We start from the raw sequence: 20606 nt of genomic DNA, 5'->3' as shown, positions 1-20606 counted from the left end.
ATAATTTTACATTGCTATACAGCTAGACTGTGTGCCTAAGCCTTAATTTATATGGCTTACTAATAAAAAGTATAGAGAACCTTAGGCTCTGCACCTTGATAGGTACTGTTAAATACTGTCATTATTTTTAAGTACACCAAAGCCAAAACATATGCTAATGTTAACAAATCATTACCTCTGAAAATAAGCATTCTACCTGATCAGTTCAGATGCTACTTTATTATACATTTAGAGATTAGGTATGTTGGCTATTAAGCCGTACTTACTTTCTTAAGATGAAGAAGCACATAAGGAGAATCACTCTCAGTTATTATTAAATGTTATAATGATTCTAAGACTAAGTAGCAGTTGACTCAAATGTATTTCTAGCAAGAGCTCTCTTATGTAACAAATTATATCTACAAATGAGCACTCTGCCTCATCAATTCAAATGCTACTTTACTGTACATTTAGAGATTAGTTATGTTGGCTATGAAATCATACTTAGTTTGTTAAAATGAAGCACATAAGGAGAATCACACTCAGTTATTATTAAATGTTATAATGATTCTAAGGTTAAGTAGCAGTTGACTGGAATGTATTTCTAGCAAGAGCTCTCTTTTTTGATAGCCTTGATAAGCACCGAATTCATTATCTTGTTAAATAAGCCTACTTCTCTTCTCTTATTCTCACCCTAGGAGTGAAAATAGGGATTGTCCACCTGATCATTATACCAGCAAGCTGGAAGTTGTACCAGAGGTCTCTCCTTCACTTCCTACCTCCAATCAGTAGTCAAAACCTGCATATTTTATATCCTTATTATCTTTCTAACACTTCTCATCCCTCTCTTCATCACCACGGCTGTTGTCCTAGTTCCAGCCTTCTCATCTCCTGCCTTGGCTAATGCAATAATCTCCTAACCGGTCTTAGGCTCCTAATTTTCCTTCTGCCCATTCATCTTCTTAAAATCTCAAGCAGAGGGGCTTGCTAAAATGTAAAACAAATAATGTACCTCCCAAAGATTATAATTCTTTAATGGATCCTCAAGAAAAACTTCAAAAGCCTTAGCATGGAATGAAAGCCATCTATGAGATGTCTTTCTTTTTTTTTTTTAAAGATTTATTTATTATTTATTTATTTATTTTTGGCTGCATCGGGTCAGTTGCGGCATGCGGGATCTTCATTGAGGCATGCAGGATCTTTCGTTGCGGCGTGCGGGTTTTCTCTTCTCTAGTTGTGGCACACAGGCTCCAGGGCGCGTGGGCTCTGTAGTTGTGGCGTGTGGGTTCCAGAGCGTGTGGGCTCCGTAGTTTGCAGCACGCAGGCTCTAGCTGAGGTGCGCGAGCTCAGTAGTTGTGGCGCGCGGGCTTAGTTGCCCCGTAGCATGTGGGATCTTAGTTCCCTGACCAGGGATCAAACCCACGTCCCCTGAATTGTAAGGTGGATTCTTTACCACTGGACCACCAGGGAAGTCCCTATGAGGTGTCTTAATGTGACCTCTCTGGCTCTTTTCGTTTGTCTGACACCCCTACTTCCTGTGGTCCAGACACAATGATTTTCATGTTTCAGTTCAAGTATACACTTTCCCCTCCAAGTCTTCCTTGAAATGCTTCATTCTGCTGTCCCTTTCCCTGATTACTGGTTTCCCATGTTTATTCTCCACCCTGCACAGGTTTCTACTGTAGTCCATGTTATACTACTGTACTCATTGACATATCTCTTTCTTCCTATGAGTGTGCAAGGTCCTTGGAGAAGGGACCATGTCTGTATTCTTAGTATCCAACAAAGTCCCTGGCTCAGAGCAAGTGTTCAAACGTTTGTTGAATGAATGACTACCTGTATACACTATTAAGATTACTACATAGTTATCTTCTGAGGCCTGTGTATCTCTTCATATTTTCTATAAAATATATAGTACTAAATATTTTTATGAGAAATCCTATTTTTAGACCCATACGTCCAAGATCATGCTGCTAAAAGTTCTACTGGATATGAATGTTGTCTATTTTATGTCTCTTATTTTATTACTATTATTATTCTTTCGGCCATGCCGGGTTTCGTGGCTCGTGGGATCTTAGTTCCCTGACCAGGGATCAAACCAGGGTCCCGTCAGTGAAAGCCCGGAATCCTAACCACTGGAACACCAGGGAATTCTATGTCTCTTATTTTAATGAATGTATCAAAGGGAGGATTTTCTCTGTTCAGTCATGACTTGATAGCAAACTATTACATCCTGCAGAATGAGGAGAAAATGGAGAGTTCCTGTATTTCCTAAGAATGGTCACAAATATTGAATTCTGGCCAAAAGTTTGCTTACGTTTCAGCAGAGTTTTCCTTTTCATTAAAGTCAATCCAATTATAAACCCATGTTCAAAAGTTTTAGAAAATTGGCAATTGGTAGTATTTCTTTGGTAATCAGGTTCAGGAAAGGCGAGGAAGAATGGAGGGAGAGATGGGATGGAGGGGAGAAAGAGGAAGAGGAAAAATGAGAAGAAATGAAGAGAAAATACACATAGAAAGGGAAAGAAAGAAAAGGGAGAATCCGGTTTCAAAAGGCAAGACTCCTGGAATACAGATGACACTATACTTGTGTATGTAAAGGCATGCTCCTTTTCTCAGTTGTCCATATGCCAGCTTGCACCCCATTCCTATCAGACACTGTCAAAAGCCTTCGTAATATGTAACCCCAGGCATCAGAATGAGTGTTTCTATCTTCTGCATATGGTTTAATAAGGATAGATTAGGATTTGGGGCTGCCACCCGTCCAAATCAAGCCTTTACAAGGCTAAAAGCTCACTGGAAGAGGCCAGTTCTCAATGTGGCCTCATCCAAGAACGCTTCTGACATTATACCAGAGGTGTGGAAGTAGAAAGAACTGCTCAGAAGGAGTCTCAAATAGTGGTTACGAGAACATAAGTGGAGGATTAGCATCTAGTTGGTTGATAAAAATACTTTTTTCCAAAAGATTCTATTCTATATCTCCAAATATCACCTTGTCAGAAAATAGGGAAGCATCAATGACATCAAGCCCAACAGTACAATCAGAAATGGCAAAGAGAAAGCAAAAGGCTTAAATAAAAGGTAAACTAGGGGGGCAGATGTGCCCAGTTATTTTGAGCATCCCAATAATTAATAAATTAGTGTTGATTCTTTACAGACCCAAAAGAGTCTTACATTTACAAAAGTACTTGTCATAGGCTTTTAATAGTAAGATTTCAACACAGAATTTAAACTACAATCCAATTAATAACGATTACTGAGACAATAACCACTGGATAAATTAAGGATAAGCAGATAAAAGAGTTCACATACTGTGTTTAGGGTAAAAATGCGCTGTTGACTCCTGAGACCATATAATCCAATTTTATATCTGCATTCCTCCTTCTAATTAGTCAGCATTAGTGGATTACTAGGAAGAATGAAACTCCCCCCTAAAATTCTAATTCTAATTAGGCATTTCAGAAGGGAATGAGTAATTTATGACCAGCAAAAAACCACAAAAAATACCCAACCACGCGAACCACAATAAAAACAATAGATTTTGCCAGAAAACAACAATTATTCAAGGGACTACAAACTGTACCAATCCTTAACAATGCAAGCACCATGGACTAAGATATAAAATTAATAGATCACTCTCTATGTTGACAAATACGTATAATGGGATCCCCATCACAGGAAATATGACTATGGGCTTCAGGAGAAAAGCCCGGAGGACTGCAGCCTAGAACAGCAGTATGTAAAAAGAAAACACATACACACAAACCAAACCAAACTTCCTCCCCACTCAGATCTAGGAATAGCGCCCAGCCAAGAAGCTGGCACATTAAGCAGGCACTCAATAAATATCTGTTTATTGAATAATCCACCCCCTAAAGGAAACTCTGAGAGCATCCTGCTGAGGTTTAAGTAAAATAGAAAACTCTTCAGTTTTTATTCTCCTTTTAACTAAAAATTTGATAAGCAATTTTACATAGTTTGGTAATATTTAATGTATACTATACTGGAATGATAACCTCCTAAATCCACACCCAACTCTTCCTTTCCTCTCAGGGCACTTGTTAAAAAATACCTATCTATCTATCTATCTATCTATCTATCTATCTATCTATCTATCTATCTATCTATCTATCTAGAGATAGGAGGTAACAAGGAATGAGAGCACTGACGTTATAATGTTTATTATTTTGGGGGCAACAAATCCAAATCAAACAAAACCAAGTTTAAAACTATAATTAAAAATGTCAGGGCTTCCCTGATGGCGCAGTGGTTGAGAGTCCGCCTGCCGATGCAGGGGACGCGGGTTCGTGCCCCGGTCCGGGAAGATCCCACATGCCGCGGAGAGGCTGGGCCCGTGAGCCATGGCCGCTGAGCCTGCGCGTCCGGAGCCTGTGCTCCGCAACGGGAGAGGCCACAACGGTGAGAGGCCCGCGTACCGCAAAGGAAAAAAAAAAAAAAAAAAAGTCATAGCACAGAGTACACATAATTGAATTACAGTTTTACAATCTGTTGCATTATAGTTAGTACTGCATATATGCCCATATCCTCCACTAGCTTATATGCTTTTCAAGGGCAGGAATTTTTTACCCATGTATCTGTAAGGTGACTGGGATTTGGTAAATTGTAGGCATTCAGCCCCCGTTTCTTGCAGAATTAATTCAGGAAAAAATCAATATAAACATTAAGCAAGGCTTAGGGCAAAAATAAGCAAAGTCTCGTGGTCTAGCAATTCTCATGCTGGATTTTATGAGACTAGTATTAAAGCCAAATGGAAATGTCTGAAATTTTACTCCAGTTACATACAACCTTCTGATCTTTGGGGTTATGTCCCACAATACCGTCCCGGTAATGGAAACAACTGAGTACGGCTGTAACATGATCAATAGCCCTCAAGTGTGGGGTTCCTGACGTTCATGGCCTTCAAGAGTTAAAGATGTTTCTACAAATCTATAGTGAAGAACACTGTTAGAGCATTTTAGGTTATTTTCTCTAAGGCACTAATTTCTAAGAAAATATACAGATTAAAATTTTAAAATGTCTACATGTAGTAAAAAGATACTAGAGCAGTACTGCAGCATTCCATTTAAGAAAAAGCTAGTGACTCCTTGCTTTTTCATTTCTTTTACTATATTAGTCAGTAAAACAAGTTCTGACACACAATTTTGAATTCAATCAGCTCTTGGGATTGGTGTTAAATACATTTTTGAGTTTTAGTGGTCATTTCATCATTTGTAAAAGAGCTATAAAACTAACCTGGCACACAGCTCTGCTATAATCTAGAAGTCATATCCTTTCTGCATTATTCCTAGTAGATGTATATACAGATATAACTGTAAACACCAATTTGTGAATTTCAGATGTACAGCTCATTTAAGCTCTTGAGGTAGAATGACACGCAGGTGCCAGCCCTCCATATTTCAAAGCCTGAAAATTAACCTAATATGCAATATGGTGACCTAACTGTTCTTCATTTGAAAGAAATCTAAAAAATAATCTCTGATACAGCTGAAGTGTGAGAATAACCACCAGGATTTCCACCTCTTCATTTCTTAATGAGTTTTTTGATAATGAGAGGTGACTTTGCCAGTCACTCTGGGCTCTATTATGGCTAATTTGACTCCACTTCACTCTCCTTGTTAATTATTAACACTAGCCTTTTTATCCTCATGAGACCACATTCCAATTTTTCTTTTTTCCATTTTTATGAGCCCATCTTTATGAAGGTGAAAGTCTTGGAGGATAGGTTTTCACTTAGTGTAGAGCCTGAACATTTATTATTCGTTTAGGTAGAGACGCTGTGACATTGATTATATAAGCACGGGTGTTCTTAAGGATGGCTTTAATGTGCTAGCAATGTGAAAAGGCTGTTAATTAAAGAAGAAGCACCGTGGTATTTTTCAGCTGGGAATCAGTTCCCAACAGAATGGTCATTTGCCACTTGCTAGCATATCCACAGATTAAAAGGTGACTAGCTCCAAGAGTCTGTCTTTCGGTAGTACTGAAAGAGATGATTTGTGCCATTTGCAGATGGCTTTCATTTGTCAGAAGCAGTCACTTGCCATACGGATTATCGACAGGACAGGACAATTGTGGAAAACGGCACGCAAGGGTAGAATCTATTTGTACCAGCTTCATAGTCATTCAGGATCATTCAACTATCATGCTAATTGCTTCATTATGAAAACATTTATTTTCCCTAATTTTAATACATCTGTTTTTCAAAACTGTTTCCTGAGATACCATTTAAATTGATTACCCATCTAATTAAGACTTGAGTTGTGGGGAGTGGATCAGGATGTATGGAGGAAGGATGGAGAGGTAAGCAGGACTTCAGTCTTTTTTGGACAGAAATGAGGGAGCCGGAGTTTGTTGTCTTCATCAGTCCTTCTCTGGGAGTCAATGGGTGAGCCTGTGAGGGGCGGGAGACTGGGGACAGTTGCTACAATTGTGGTGCAGCTGGTACTCTTCCCTCGAGGAAAACCACATTTCATCTCCAAGGATCCTTGAGGCTAAGATTTTCCCTAATCACGCCCAACTGTAAGGAAACACACCTACCCCAGACACAGTTCTTTTTTCCCTCCTTAAAATAGCAACCGAATTCACTGTCTTGAATCTCTTTCCTCCTCTAATTAGTTCAGTCCCTGGAAATCTCGTCATGGATGTTTTATAAGGTACATGCTAAGACAATACTTTATCTCGTCCCTTCTGCACCCTTTAACCAACCTGCTTCCTTTGCCCCCATAATTCAAGGCCCTTATAAACATTTTATGAGGTAAAAATAAAAGTTCAAGGAATCTCCTATCTTCTTTAAAACTATGATCTTATTTTATAAATGCCCCCAGAATCTGCATTTGCGCCTGTAGACTGAGGTGGGCTGGAGACTAAGTGATCAGGCTGCAACTTGCCGCTGCCTTGGTTTCCTACCCGCAAGCCCCAGCCCAGGCACCTCGCCTCCTAGGGGTTTAGTTTGTTCATCTGGAAAATGAAGACGTTTGTCTAAGATCCTCTTCGCTCCCCTAAAGATAAACACTTATTTTTAAATATCAAAGCATAAATATTTTAACAAAATAAAGATGGTAAACATCCAGCAGGAACATCTAAATTATTCATTAAAAAAAAAAGCCCAAAACAACTCAGCTATAAAGCTTTCAAGGCACAAATAAAGCACAGATTCTAACTAATATTTCTGTTAGAGACGTGTTAGTAATTTTTATTTTGGAAAAGCAGACATAAGTATGTGACATTATTAGTAATAAATCACAACCACTTAAAATCTCTATATAATTAGTGGTATGTCACGTGTGGGGTAATAGTAAGCACTGTTATCCAGCAAATTATCTCCCTTAACAAGATTGGACATTTTGGAGCAATCTGTTCCTATTTTACCCCTGGCTAGTTGAGGTTTAAATTAATTAGAATTTGGACTATACCTCTAGTTGGGTCAATATGGTAAAAACTGTCAGGCCATGGCCAGTGATGTAAGAATCTTTCTTTCTTTGGGAGGTGGTGGTAAAGGACAGAAGTTTTATGTTTTCCTATAAGCTTTCCAAAAGGACAATTTGGGGGCAACTATAGGTTGACATTTAACATTTGAATTGAATTCACTAAATCACCATCTGAATATTTCAGGAATTTAATGAAACAAACATAATTATTAACAATATTCTTCATTATTATCAAGGGTGATATTAATAGCAAAAAAAAAATATGTCTTACCAACTACTGAGATATTACTAAGTGGTCTTGGCTTTGGATGGTAACTTGTGAGTTTGAGTTGAAAGTTACTGCATTCTATTTCAATTACCCAGACCACACTGTTCTCCCAGTACCAAAAGGAAATTACAGCACTGGGGAACTTTTCTATTTACCTCACTACATAGAGGAGCTGTTTTTCTCTGAAATAATTGATGTTTTCTAAAATATGTTAATCACTGCAAAATCAAAGCCTAGATCTAGACTTCCCCCCCCCAAATTGATAACATTCAAAAGAAATCATCAATCAATGCTTTTGTGTGATTGAGTAATGTATACCAAAATGACATAACACAATACTTTATGCATTTAGTAGTAGCCAATATTATAAAAATGGTTTAAAACAGGAGAGGAATGTGATATTCTTTTGAATTAAATATTTGGCTAAAAATCACATTTCTGTTATACTCTTTTTACTGTTCTTTTTGATATGACTCATAAAATTACACTTGAATGTAAGAGCTCTTCTTAAAAATAAATTTTAAAAGATGTTAATTCATTGGCATTATAGTAGAGGTTCCCCAATTTCTAAGAAATCTACAGCGTATTTATTTTCCTTATAAATAAATTCTAATATATTGAATAAGTTAAATGATTCAACATCTTTACTACTTCACTGAGAATATCAATAAATACTTTCATCTTTGAACAAACCCCCCAATAAATCTAAATATGGTCAATTCTTGAGTTTTCATGCAAGTGGAAAAGAGCAATGTTAGAAATAATCCTATGTTTATTTATTCTCATTTAGGGACTAAATGTATAATACTGTACATGTATTTATTTTTGGCAGCAAGTTTATTGATATATATTTGTTGTAAGAAAATATTAAACCTCGCTTGTAATTTCTTAGCAGAAAATAAAATGATGATAAGAGACTGGGAAAGAAGAAGGTCATTTGAGGTCTGCTAGCTGGCAGGAGGGAACCAAACTGGAATGTAAAAGTTGTCTGAGGACAATTTGCAGAATAAACGATTCACAGACGGATAACTGTGGGTATAGCAACTCCTGAGAGAAGACATTGTTGTTGAATCTGAACTAGGAATTGTAGCTTAGTTCTTTGGCTTTTTAATAAGGCCTTTTGGAAATGAAATTGGATAAGAGAATGAATAAGATGGCTAAAAAAAATCAAGACTGAAATTGTAACTGATTAATATCTATAATATTTATTTAGCATTCATTATACATGAGCTATTACCTTCTTTAATCCTCACCACCAATGACACTGTAGGTACTATTATTTCTTTCTTTTATAGATGAAGAACCTAAAGTTTACCGAGGTTAAGCTATCGTCAAAGGTCAAGTAGTGAGCAGCAGAGACAGATGTGAATCTGTCTGGCACCAAAGCCCATGTTATTAATTAGCATAATATGATGCCTCTCTCTCTTATGTAATTAGTATAACATGTTATTAATTAGTATAACAAAGGTTCTTACCCTGGTGTCCCAAATCCAGATGTCCACGGGCAGTCCAACATTACACACAATTTCTTATCTATGTAGCTGTTTTTTTCCAGTAAAACAGTTGTAGTTTTATCATAGACTCAAAGGGATGAATAACCAAAGGAAGGTAAGAAATGATAGACTAGGGTGATGAACAAAATCAAGAGAGTCATTTTTAAAAAAACAAAGATAAATGTCAAAAAAAAAGATTTAAATTTAAACCTGGAAATACAGAGTAGTGATATCCTGGAAAGAGAGAAGCAAAGAGATCTGGAGTTTTAAAAGACAGCAAGTGTGAACTGTATCACCAGTGTGACTAAGCTCCTGGGAGAGAGGGCAGCTGTGGGCTGCAGGAAGACAGGGCAGAAGGCAGGCAGTTCTCCTTGGGGCCTGGGTTACCCAGGTAACGTTGTGGGCACCGTGTACTTCTTAGCATCACACTCCAGAGCAATATTGAAAAGCGGAGTGAGACCTTCTTAGAGGAAGGTGATAAAAATGGTGATGGGCATGAAAACGCTATCACATGAGAAAGAGTTAAATAACTGGGAATAATAGCTGGGAGAAGAACTTATGAAACAAAAGAAGGCCATTCCATGGATCCGGCAGAACAAGTCAGAACCAGAGGTTAGAAAGAGGCAGAGTTCAACCTGGTTTATACTGAGAGTAGTGTGATACAATAGGGAATTAGTGACCCCAAGACCACTGCAAGTGTTGAAGCAAAAGGCTGTCAGTAGAAACCAAACCTGAGTTGAAGGGAAACTTCAAAAAGAATCATCAGAGGAAAGGCCCACAGGAATCTGTAGGCTAAGAAATGCCTCCAAAAATCCTGACTGAAAACTAGGTTTATACTGGCTGCTAGAAGACCACGTACCAGAATAATTATAAAAGTTATTACTGCATTGGAAAAAAATATCGCAACAGAGAACCTTTACATTCTCTTCAATTTCTAAATACTGAGAGAGCAAGCAATACCGCAGGGCAATATTCCTATCATCTGTAGAACCGAATCTCTTCAGGCAAACAGTATTAGCACAGTGTGTATTAGTAGAAGCCTTAACATGGCATGATGTCTAGAATAATAAGTTTCTAAGGCGTCTTTCAGAGACCTTAAATTCTCAGGTACTTTAGAAATGTTAGCCTTTGAAGATTTTCTGATTCACAGGTACACTGAGAAGGTACCTATGTTGTCAGTGCCTGATGAAGCAGGAGGGTAGAATGAGAGCAATTTTAGAGGCCAGTGGAGCAATGTGAGAGTGCTGCTGGTCTCGCCCAGACCCGGGCCGGATATACCGGGGGAGACTGAGCAAATGTTAACGTTACCCGTGTTGATTCTTGTTGGGTGACCGCTAGAGCTCCTTAAATCCAGACTCACACACACAAAGTTCTCCCCTCCTCCCCATTTCTACCCTAAAGAAAATGCAAGTGCTTACCGTCATTTCTGAGGAAATTATTAAGCAGCTGGAAAAGAGGAAAACTGTCCCAGGAGTCTTGTGGTTGTGCTTCCAGTGCAGTATCCATATCCACTGTGAATAAAGCCCAAAATTTCTCTGCATGCTCTGCCAATAAATCAGGCCACCAGGCAAACGCCTGTAAACAAATAAAGAAATGATGTAAACATACATTACCTGTTAGAAACACACACAAATACTGTAAAAATATGTCATTAAAAGTGAAACTGTAGGACACTGTTGTAGAGTATGATACCAAATGTTTTAATATTTCTAGTCACAGAAAAAAGAACTGGACATAAATATGCCAAATAGTAGTTATGTATAAATTATGAGATACAAGGAATTTTTGTTTTATGTATTTTTCAAATGTTCTAAATCAAAAATGTGTTTTAAAAAATAAAGCAATAAATGTCATTTTACATTTTAATTCTACATTAGATTTCATATTTTATTTATCAATGCCAAATTTGTTTACTATTTAAATACACGTATCTACAAAATTATTTCCCATTTAAAAAAGATTACACTTTATTTGTAGTATTTTTTTATGAATCCAAGGTCTAAAGCTAAAACACACTTCCATAGAGAGGGATTTCCTGACCCTCCAGTGTAAATTACGTCCTCCTAGATAGTCTCTCTGATCCCAAGTATTTCCATTTCACAGGACTTAGTACTGTGTCTATGACCACACATATAAATATTTTAATGTCTGCCTCTTAAATTAGACTGTAAACCCCACAGGGGCAAGGCTGTGTATGTCCTGTTTATTACTTTATACTCCGCTGGGCATTTTTTAATGCCTTTTAGGTAGTAACAATAATCACTTAAAAAAAATCTCTGCTGTTTAGATGGGTGAAAAGAGTATTTACTTTTTAGGAGGTTCTCAAAAATAAGGTGGCCTGCCCATGTAACCTGGCAGCAGGCCCACCAGCCAGCCTGCCTATGGATCCTACCAACCAGACCACCCGGAATATCTGGCTGGGCTGACTGGTGAAGGCTTTCCCTGCTGAAGTCAGTCTGTAAAGAAAGGAAGAAGAGACAGTTTCTTCAAATGCACAACACCAAGGTAAGATTGCCAGATCATGAAGAATCTAGAAATAGGACACCAAACAAAAGAACAAAATAAAGCTCCCATAGACAATCCCAAAGAAATGGAGATCTACAAATGGCCTAAAAACGTTCAAAAATTCTTTTAAAGAAGTTCAGTGAGCTACAAGAGAACAAAGACAGACAACTAAATGAAATCAGGAAAATAATATATGAAAAAAATGAGAAGTTCAACAAAGAGAACCATAAAATGAACCAAATAAATATTCTGGAGCTGAAGAACACAATAACCAAAAACTTTAAAGGACAGCTTCAACAGTAGACTTGATCAAGTGGAAGAAAGAATCAATGAACTCGAAAACAAGTAATTTGAAATTATCTAGTCAGAGGAACAAAAAGAAAGAATGAAAAGGAGTGAAGAAAAGCCTATGAGGTTTGTGGTACATCTTCAAGTGAACCAATTTGATATGTCTTATCAAATACATATTTCTGGAGTTCCAGAAAGAGAAGGGAAAGAGAAAGGGTCAGGAAATTTATTTAAAGAAATAATGGCTGAAAACTTTCCAAATCTGAAAGAAATGGACATACAGATTGATGAAGCCCAAAAGATCCCAAATGGGTTGACCAAAAGAGGTCCACTCTGAGACACATTATAACTAAAATGTCAAAAATTAAAGACAGAGAGAGGATTTTGAAAGCAGCAAGAGAAAAGTGACTCATCATATACAAGAATAAGGCTATTAGCAGATTTCTCAGTAGACACCTTAGAGGCTTCGAGGGAGTGGTAAGATATATTCAAATAGCTAAAGAAAAAACTGCCAACCAAGAATACTATACACAGCAAAACTGTCCTTTAAAAATGAAGGCAAGATAAAGACTTTCCCAGACAAACTAAAACTGAGGAAGTTTGTCACCACTAGACCTGCCTTACAAAAAGTGTGAAAGAAAATTCAAGTTGAAACAAAAGGATGCTAAATGCAACACAAATGTATACGAAAGTATAAATCTCACTGGTAAAGGTAAATATGTAGACAAACAATACTGTAATGCTGTAATGGTGGTGCATAAATAACTTTTAACGCTAGTATAAAATCTAAAAGAGAAAAGTAGTAATAATAACTATAACCACAAAAATTTGTTACTGGATATATAGTACAGAAGAGGTAAAATTTGACATGAATAACATAAAGTATGTGTAGGAAGTCCAAGTGCAGGATTTTGTATATGATTGGAGTTATAGGTTTAAAATAGATGGTTAAAAGCTCTGAAGTCCAGTTGAGAGGTCAGCTTTACCTGTTAGTAATTAATTTAAATGTAAATGGATTAAAATCTTCAATCAAAAGACACAGAGTGGCTGAATGGGTAAAACAACAAGATAAAACTATATGCTTGCTATCTATGAGAAACTCATTTTAGATTTAAGGATACACATAGGCTGAAAGTGAAGGGGTAGAAAAAGATATTCCATGCAAGTGATAACCAAAAGTGAGCAGGGGTGTCTATACTTATATCAAACAAACTACAGTGTATGTTAAAAACTGCCAAAAGAAATAAAGAAGGTTATTACATAATGGGAAAGGGTCAATTCACCAGGAAGCTAGGACAATTATAAATATATAAGCATCCAAACATCAGAGCACCTAAACATGTAATCCAAACATTGACTCTGTAGGGAGAAATAGATGGCAACACAATTACAATACGAGACTTCAATACTGTACTTTGAATAATGGAGAGATCACCCAGACAGGAAGTTAGGAAACAGCAGACCTGAACACCACCAAATGGGCCTAACAGACACATACATACATTCCATACAACAGCAGTAGACTATACATTCTTCTCAAGTACTCATGAAACATTCTCTTGGAAAGATCACATGCTAGGTCACAAAAACCGTTTTACAAATTTAAGAAGATTGAAATCATCCCCAGTATCTTTTCCAACAACAGTAGAAAAAAGCTTGAAATGCAGAACAAAAGGAAAAGAGAAAAAACATAGAGACTAAACAAGATACTCTTGAACAAACATCAGATCAAAGACGAACGCAAAAAGAAAGTAGAAAATATCTTGAGACAAACAAAAAACATAACATACCAAAACTTATGGGATGCAGTGAAAGCAGTACTAAGAAGGAAGTTTATAGCAATGAACACCTACATTAAAAGAAGTTTAAAAATCTCAGATAAACAATATAACTTTACACCTCAAAGAACCAGAAAAAGAAGGACTAAGCTCAAAGTTAGAGAAAGAAAGGAATAATAAAGGTTAGAGTGTAAATAAGTGAAACAGAAAATAGAAAAACAATAGAAAAAAATCAAGGAAACTAAGAGCTGTTTTTCAGAAAAGATGACAAAACTTTAGTTAGATTAAAAAGAAAAAAAACAAAGAAGACTCAAATAAATAAAATCATTTAAATGGAAGGGAGACATTTCAACTGATGCCACAGGAAAGAAAAAAGAATCATAAGAGACTAGAATGAACAATTATACATCAACAAATTAGACAACCTAGAAGAAAAGGATAAATTCCTAGAAATATATAATCTATCAAGACTGAATCAAGAAGAAACAGAAAACTTGAACAAACCAAAAACAAGTAAGGAATTTGAATCAGTAATCAACAACCTCCAAAGAAGAGAAGCCTAGGAACAGATAGCACTACAGGTTAATTCTATCAAACGTTTAAAGAAGAATTAAAACCAAGTCTTCTTAAACTCTTTCAAATAATAGGAGGGGGAACATTTCTTCTTTTTGCGGTACGCGGGCCTCTCACTGCTGTGGCCTCTCCCGTTGCGGAGCACAGGCTCCGGACATGCAGGCTCAGCGGCCATGGCTCACGGGCCCAGCCGCTCCGCGGCATGTGGGATCTTCCCGGACCAGGGCATGAACCTGTGTTCCCTGCATCGGCAGGTGGACTCTCAACCACTGCGCCACCAGGGAAGCCCAAGGGGGAACATTTCTAAACTCATTTTATGAGGAGAGTATCACCCTGATATCTAAGGCAGAAAAAGACACCATACGCAAAGAAAAATATAGGCCAATATCCTTGATAAACATGGATGTGAAAATTATCAACAAAATATTAGCACATCAATTTCAACAGCATATTAAAAGGACCAGACACTGTGACCAAGTGGGATTTACCCCTGGGATGTAAAGTTGGTTCAACACACACAAATCAGTCAATGTGATACACCAAATTAACAGAGAGAAGGATAAAAATCACATGATCGATCATCTCAGTAGATGCAGAAAAAACATTTGACAGAATTCAACATCCTTTTATGATAAAAATTCTTACAAATTAGGTATAGAAGGCACTTACCTCAACACAACAAAGGCCATATGTCAGAAGCTCACAGCTAACATCATATTCAGTGGTGAAAAACTGAAAACTTTCCCTTTAAAATCCAGAATATAGCAAAGATGCCCACTCTCATCACTTTTTTTTCAACACGGTAATGGAAATCCTTGCCAGAGCAATCAGGCAAGAAAAGGAAATAAATGGTATGCAAAGTGGAAGGGTAAAATTATCTTTGCAGATAATGTGATCTTGTACGTAGAAAAACCTAAATACTCTATAAAAATTGTTGGAACTAATGGACAAATTCAGCAAAGATGCAGGATATAAAATCAACATACAAAAATCAGTTGCATTTCTACACACAAACAATCTGAAAAAGAAATTAAGAAACAATCTCATTTACAATAGTATTAGAAAGCGTAAAAATTCTTAGAAGTAAACTTAACCAAACAGGTGAAAGTCCTGTAAACTGTAAGTATAAAACACTGATGAAAGAAATTAAAGTAGTCACAAATAAATGGAAAGATATCTGGTGTCATGGATTGGAAGAATTCATATTGTTAAAATGTCCATACTACCCAAAACAATCTTACAGATTCAACACAAACCCTATCAAAATTCCATTGAACTTTTTTTTATAGGAATAGAAAAAATAATCCTAAAACTCATATGGAACCACAAAAGATCCCAGATAGCTAAAGTGTTCTTAAGAAGAACAAAGCTGAAGGCATCACACTTTCTGATATCAAAATATGTATATTAGTAAGCTGTGGTAATTAAATCAATCTGGCACTGGCATCAAAACAGACACCTAGATTAAAGAAGCAGAATAGTGATCCCAGAAACAAACCCACACATATATGGTCAACTAATCTTCAACAAGGGTGACAAGAATATACAACGAGGAAGGGACAGTCCCTTCAATAAACGGTGCTGGGAAAAGTGGATATCCACAAGCAAAAGAATTAAACTGGACCCTTGTTTTACACCATATACAAAAATCAACTCAAAACGCATTAAATACTTAAACTTAAGACATGAAACTGTGAAATTCCTGGAAGAAAATAGAGAGAAAGCTTCTTAACTTTGCCTTGGCAACGATTTCTTAGATATGACACCAAAAGCACAGACAACATAAGCAAAAACAGGCAAATCATCAAACTAAAAAGCTAATGCACAGTAAAGAAAACAATCAACAAAGGAATGGGAGAAAATATTTGTGAGCCATATACTGGATAAAGGGTTAGTATCCAAAATATATAATACACTCCTAAAACTCAAAGCAAAAAAAGAAATAACCTGATTAAAAGGTGGACATGTGACCAAACAGACATTTCTCCAAAGAAGACTAACAAATGGCCAACAGGTATATGAAAAGGTCCTCAACATCACTAATCATCATTTGATTTTCAAATGCAAATCAAAACCACAATGAGATATCACCTCACACCTGTTAGAATGGCTATTATTAGCAAAAACAAAACGAAAGGTAAGTTTTGTTGAGGACGTAGAGGAGAGAACCCTTGTACACTGTTGGTAGGAATGTAAATTGGTGCAGTCACTATGGAAAACACTTGAAGGTTCCTCAAAAAATTAAAAATAGAACTATCATATGACCCATCAATCCCACTTCTGGGTATATATCTAAAGGAATTGAAATAAGGATCTCAAAGAGATACATATTCTACCATGGTCAATGCAGTATTAGTCACAATAGCTAAGACACAGAAGCAACCTAAATGTCCACAAATGAATGAATAGAAAATAAAGTATGATATTTATATACAATGGGATATTTTTCAGTCTGATAAAAGGAGGAGATCATGCCATTTGCGGCAACATGGCTGAACCTGGAGGATATTAAGTATAATAAGCCAGACACAGAAGGACAAATACTGTATGATCCCACTTATATGAGGAATCTAAAATAGTTAATTTCATAGGAGCAGAGAGTAGAATGGCTGGGGAAAGAGGGAAAAAGGGAGGTATTAGTGAAAGGGTACAAAGATTCAGTTATAGAAGATGAACACATCCTAGAGGTCTACATACAGCACAGTGCCTTTGGTTAACAACACTGTATTGTATGCTTAACATTTTGCTTAGAGGGTATATCTTATGTTAAGTGTTCTTATCACACTCACAAAAAATAATGTGGACTTCTCTGGCTATTGTATCTCAGTTTTGTTTTAATTTGCATTTGTCTAATTTTGAATGAGTTTAACATTTTACATATGTTTTAGGGCTCTCTTTATACTGTTTTTAGTGAAATGTCTCTCAGGTCTTTTCCCCCTTATTTTCATTTAACTTTTGATAAGTGTTACAATTTTGTAACCAAATAACTACAAAGCACACACATTTCTGTGATACAGATGTTCTTGTTATTCTTCCAATTAAAAGTAACTTTTAATAAATGTTTAATCATACTATATACTCAGAGAAGTCCATATTTACTTTCAAGAACTTTCTAAGAACATGTGAGATTTGTGGTCGCAAAACTCCATTCAATTCCCTCCAGTATAAATCAGATTATAACAAAAAGAGTCAAACCACAAACCAAAAAAAGGTGGATTATAAAATATTGACATATTGAGTATTTTCTTAAAAACTTCTGTCACAATAATAATGTTCAATATGTTTATAAAAAACATTACCGTGTAACTAATTAGCAGACGGAAACTGAAGAAAACACTGGCTAAAAAAAAGAGTGGTGTAGTACAAATCACAGACTACAGAGGTAGGAACATTTTTAATGGTTGGCTCAAAGCATATAACTTCGACTTTGCTGTATAAACATGTGAATGTGAAAACCTGCTGGAAGTGGTATGTTCTATGTAAACCAAGCTATTGCTCTTTGAAAATATTATATTTGAATAATTTTTGTTTAAATTTCTACTAGAATGGTTATATGACAATAATATAAAAGGAAAAAAATAAAATAGCATACACAATTTCATTGCATATACCTTGCTCCTGTCTTTTAGAGCTGTGTTGGTGACATAGATAAGAAGAATCTGAGATTCCTCCCTCTGAGTAGAGCAGGATAGAAATGCTACTGAAAATGCAGCACTGCAAAGAGAGACATTTTCAAAGTCTCACTTCCAGTTCACAACCAATACCTTTGCGAAAGGTTAAAATTAAGACAATAACAGCCACGTTAGGTCAAGATTGTATCAAGACTCTGAGAAAAATTTCCAAAGCTCTTTTTAAAGTTTACTTGGAAGACAGAGTTGCAGTGGGGAATGGAACACGATGGAAGATAATTTTCTTTAAAATAACAGCTTCAGGTCGGCAAGACTTTGCTATCAACTGGAAATTTACATTATGTTTTGCTGAAGTATATATTTATGTTTCAAATTGTATCTCTGATGATGTTATTCCTAATGAACGTAAGCCAATCTGTGACGAATGCTTATTGTTCTAATGATGACCAGAGAAAGCTTTAAGGAACCACTGTCCTTGAAAACGAAAAGCAAGGGTTGCAGGCTGTTACCTTGAGAACACAGGGTCAGTTCTCCCACCTGTCCCCTCCTGCTTTTTGCCATCCCTCTGGGTGGCAGTCCTCGCACCCCGGGTTGGTGGTAAGAGCAGAGGCTATATAATTTCCGTCCTAGAGCGCCACTTCCTGGGAGTGGCTGAGGCTCCACAGCATGAGGGGCTCCACCAGGGAGGAGAAAACCCTTCTCAGCAACACACCCATCTGTAGGGCACCAATCAAAAGTCACGATTATCTAGGTTAGAGTTATCTTGGCTCTAAAGCTAAGCCACTAATTAGTGTAAATGAGACAGCACAGGCAGAAGGCAATGTTTAACTTGATTAAGAAGGAAATACAAAACAAAACTTGATTGTAATCCTTTAGCCATACGATTTCTATCAAAGTTCTAACAGTAAATAAATCTTGTACAGTGAGAACAATATTTGTGGCAGGCTGACAATACTTTGAAAGCCGTGTCTGTTTACTCAGAGTAGTTGAAAATAGTGGCAGGTAAGACTATCCCTGAAACTGGAAGCAGAGTACTGAGCTTTTGAACTTGGTGAGATTTAAGTGATGATGGGCAAATCAGTTCCCTCAGTGGATTTCCATTTCCTCATCTGCAAATTGCTAATAACGATACTTGTACCAGCCTCCTCCAGGGCTGTTTGGAAAAGTCAAGGAATATGAAAATCTCTTGCTGTACAAAAGTAAAAAAATGAATCATTATCAGTAACATAAAAATGAGACAAAAGTCACACAAATCTTATATTGTGACTTTATATATTTTTAAAATAATGATATCCAACATGAATGGAATAGTTTCTATGTGCCAAGTACAGTAAGTCCCCTACATACAAATGAGTTCTGTTGCAAGAGTGCGTTCGTTAAGTCCAATTTGTTCGTAAGTCCAACAAAGTTAGCCTAGGTACGCAACTAACACAATCAGCTATGTAGTACTGTACTGTAATAGGTTTATAATACTTTTCACACAAATAATACATAAAAAACAAACAAACAAAAATAAACATTTTTAATCTTACAGTACAGTATCTTGAAAAGTACAGTAGTACAGTACAACAGCTGGCATACAGGGGCTGGCATCGAGTGAACAGGCAAGCAGAGTTAGTGACTGGAGGAGGGAGAGGAGGTGGGAGATGGTAGAGGTGAAGGACTGTCAGCAATAGGAGACGGAGGGCAAGCTGCAATTTCACTCACGCCTGACACTGATGGCACAGGTTCTGGTTCCTTGCTGGATCCAATTCTATCTACCGTCTTGAAAAAACGATCCAGTGATGTCTGGGTAGTAGCTCTTTTTTTCTCGTCATAGATGACACGGTAGCACTGGATTCCATTCTGAACGGCTGCTGCAACCTTCGTGTACCATTCTACATTCAGGTCCCGTGCCTCAAAAACTAACAGTGCCTCCCAACTAAAGAAAATCCCCTTGCCATTTCCTGCACCGTGAATCTCTTAGTTCTTCAGTTACTTCTTCTTCCTCTTGTCTCTCTTCGTCCTTCCTCTGGGCCTCCAATTCCATCAGGTCTTTATTAGTAAGCTCCTTGGTCTGCACAGGAAGGAGTTCGGTGAAGTTGTCCTCTTGTAGATCTAGCTTGAAATAAAGATACTGTACTACTGTACTCTATACAGTTGTGTACAGTAAAGTACACAAAAGCACAACCACCTGTAGAGGATGCAGGCACGTGACAATGTACACCAGACAGGTGAACTAACTTACGTGATTGGACATGAGAAAGTATGTTCGCATCTTTGAAAGTTAGCAACTTGAAGGTTCATATGTAGGGGGTTTACTGTAATATTCGAAAGGCTTTTTATACATTATCTTACTTATTCCTTTCAGGTAGATGGTATAATTATCCTTATCTTATAGGTTAGCAAACTCAGAGATTAAAGAACTTGCCTAAAGTTGGTAGGTAACAGAGCAGTAATTTGAATCCAGGTCAGCTGGAGTGTAGAGACCAAGCTCTTACACATACAGCCTCTTCTTAATTAACTATACATGGCACAGGGCCTGTCTGTCTGTTGGTCTAGTTTTGCAGATCAGACCAATGTTAATGTCCTCTGATTTTTTTCTTGCCGGAGCACCTCTTAACGGTCTGATTTCTTTATATCTCTTCAAATTTCTTTGACGTCTTAGG

At 36.9% G+C, this 20606-nt stretch overlaps 1 protein-coding gene across 3 annotated transcripts in view; it reads right to left on the bottom strand.

Annotated features, from left to right (window-relative positions):
- CADPS2 (calcium dependent secretion activator 2) overlaps positions 1-20606 on the bottom strand; it is a 483312-nt gene that overhangs the window by 72358 nt on the left and 390348 nt on the right. For all 3 annotated transcript variants that reach the window (XM_070046319.1, XM_060305373.2, XM_060305374.2), the window contains exon 20: positions 10604-10760. In XM_070046319.1, the coding sequence (XP_069902420.1) occupies positions 10604-10760 (157 nt within the window). The remainder of the gene's footprint in view (positions 1-10603; positions 10761-20606) is intronic.

The sequence above is a fragment of the Globicephala melas genome, chromosome 9, assembly GCF_963455315.2.
Source record: "Globicephala melas chromosome 9, mGloMel1.2, whole genome shotgun sequence".
Taxonomy (NCBI): domain Eukaryota; kingdom Metazoa; phylum Chordata; class Mammalia; order Artiodactyla; family Delphinidae; genus Globicephala; species Globicephala melas.
This window is presented reverse-complemented; position numbering and strand designations above follow the sequence as displayed.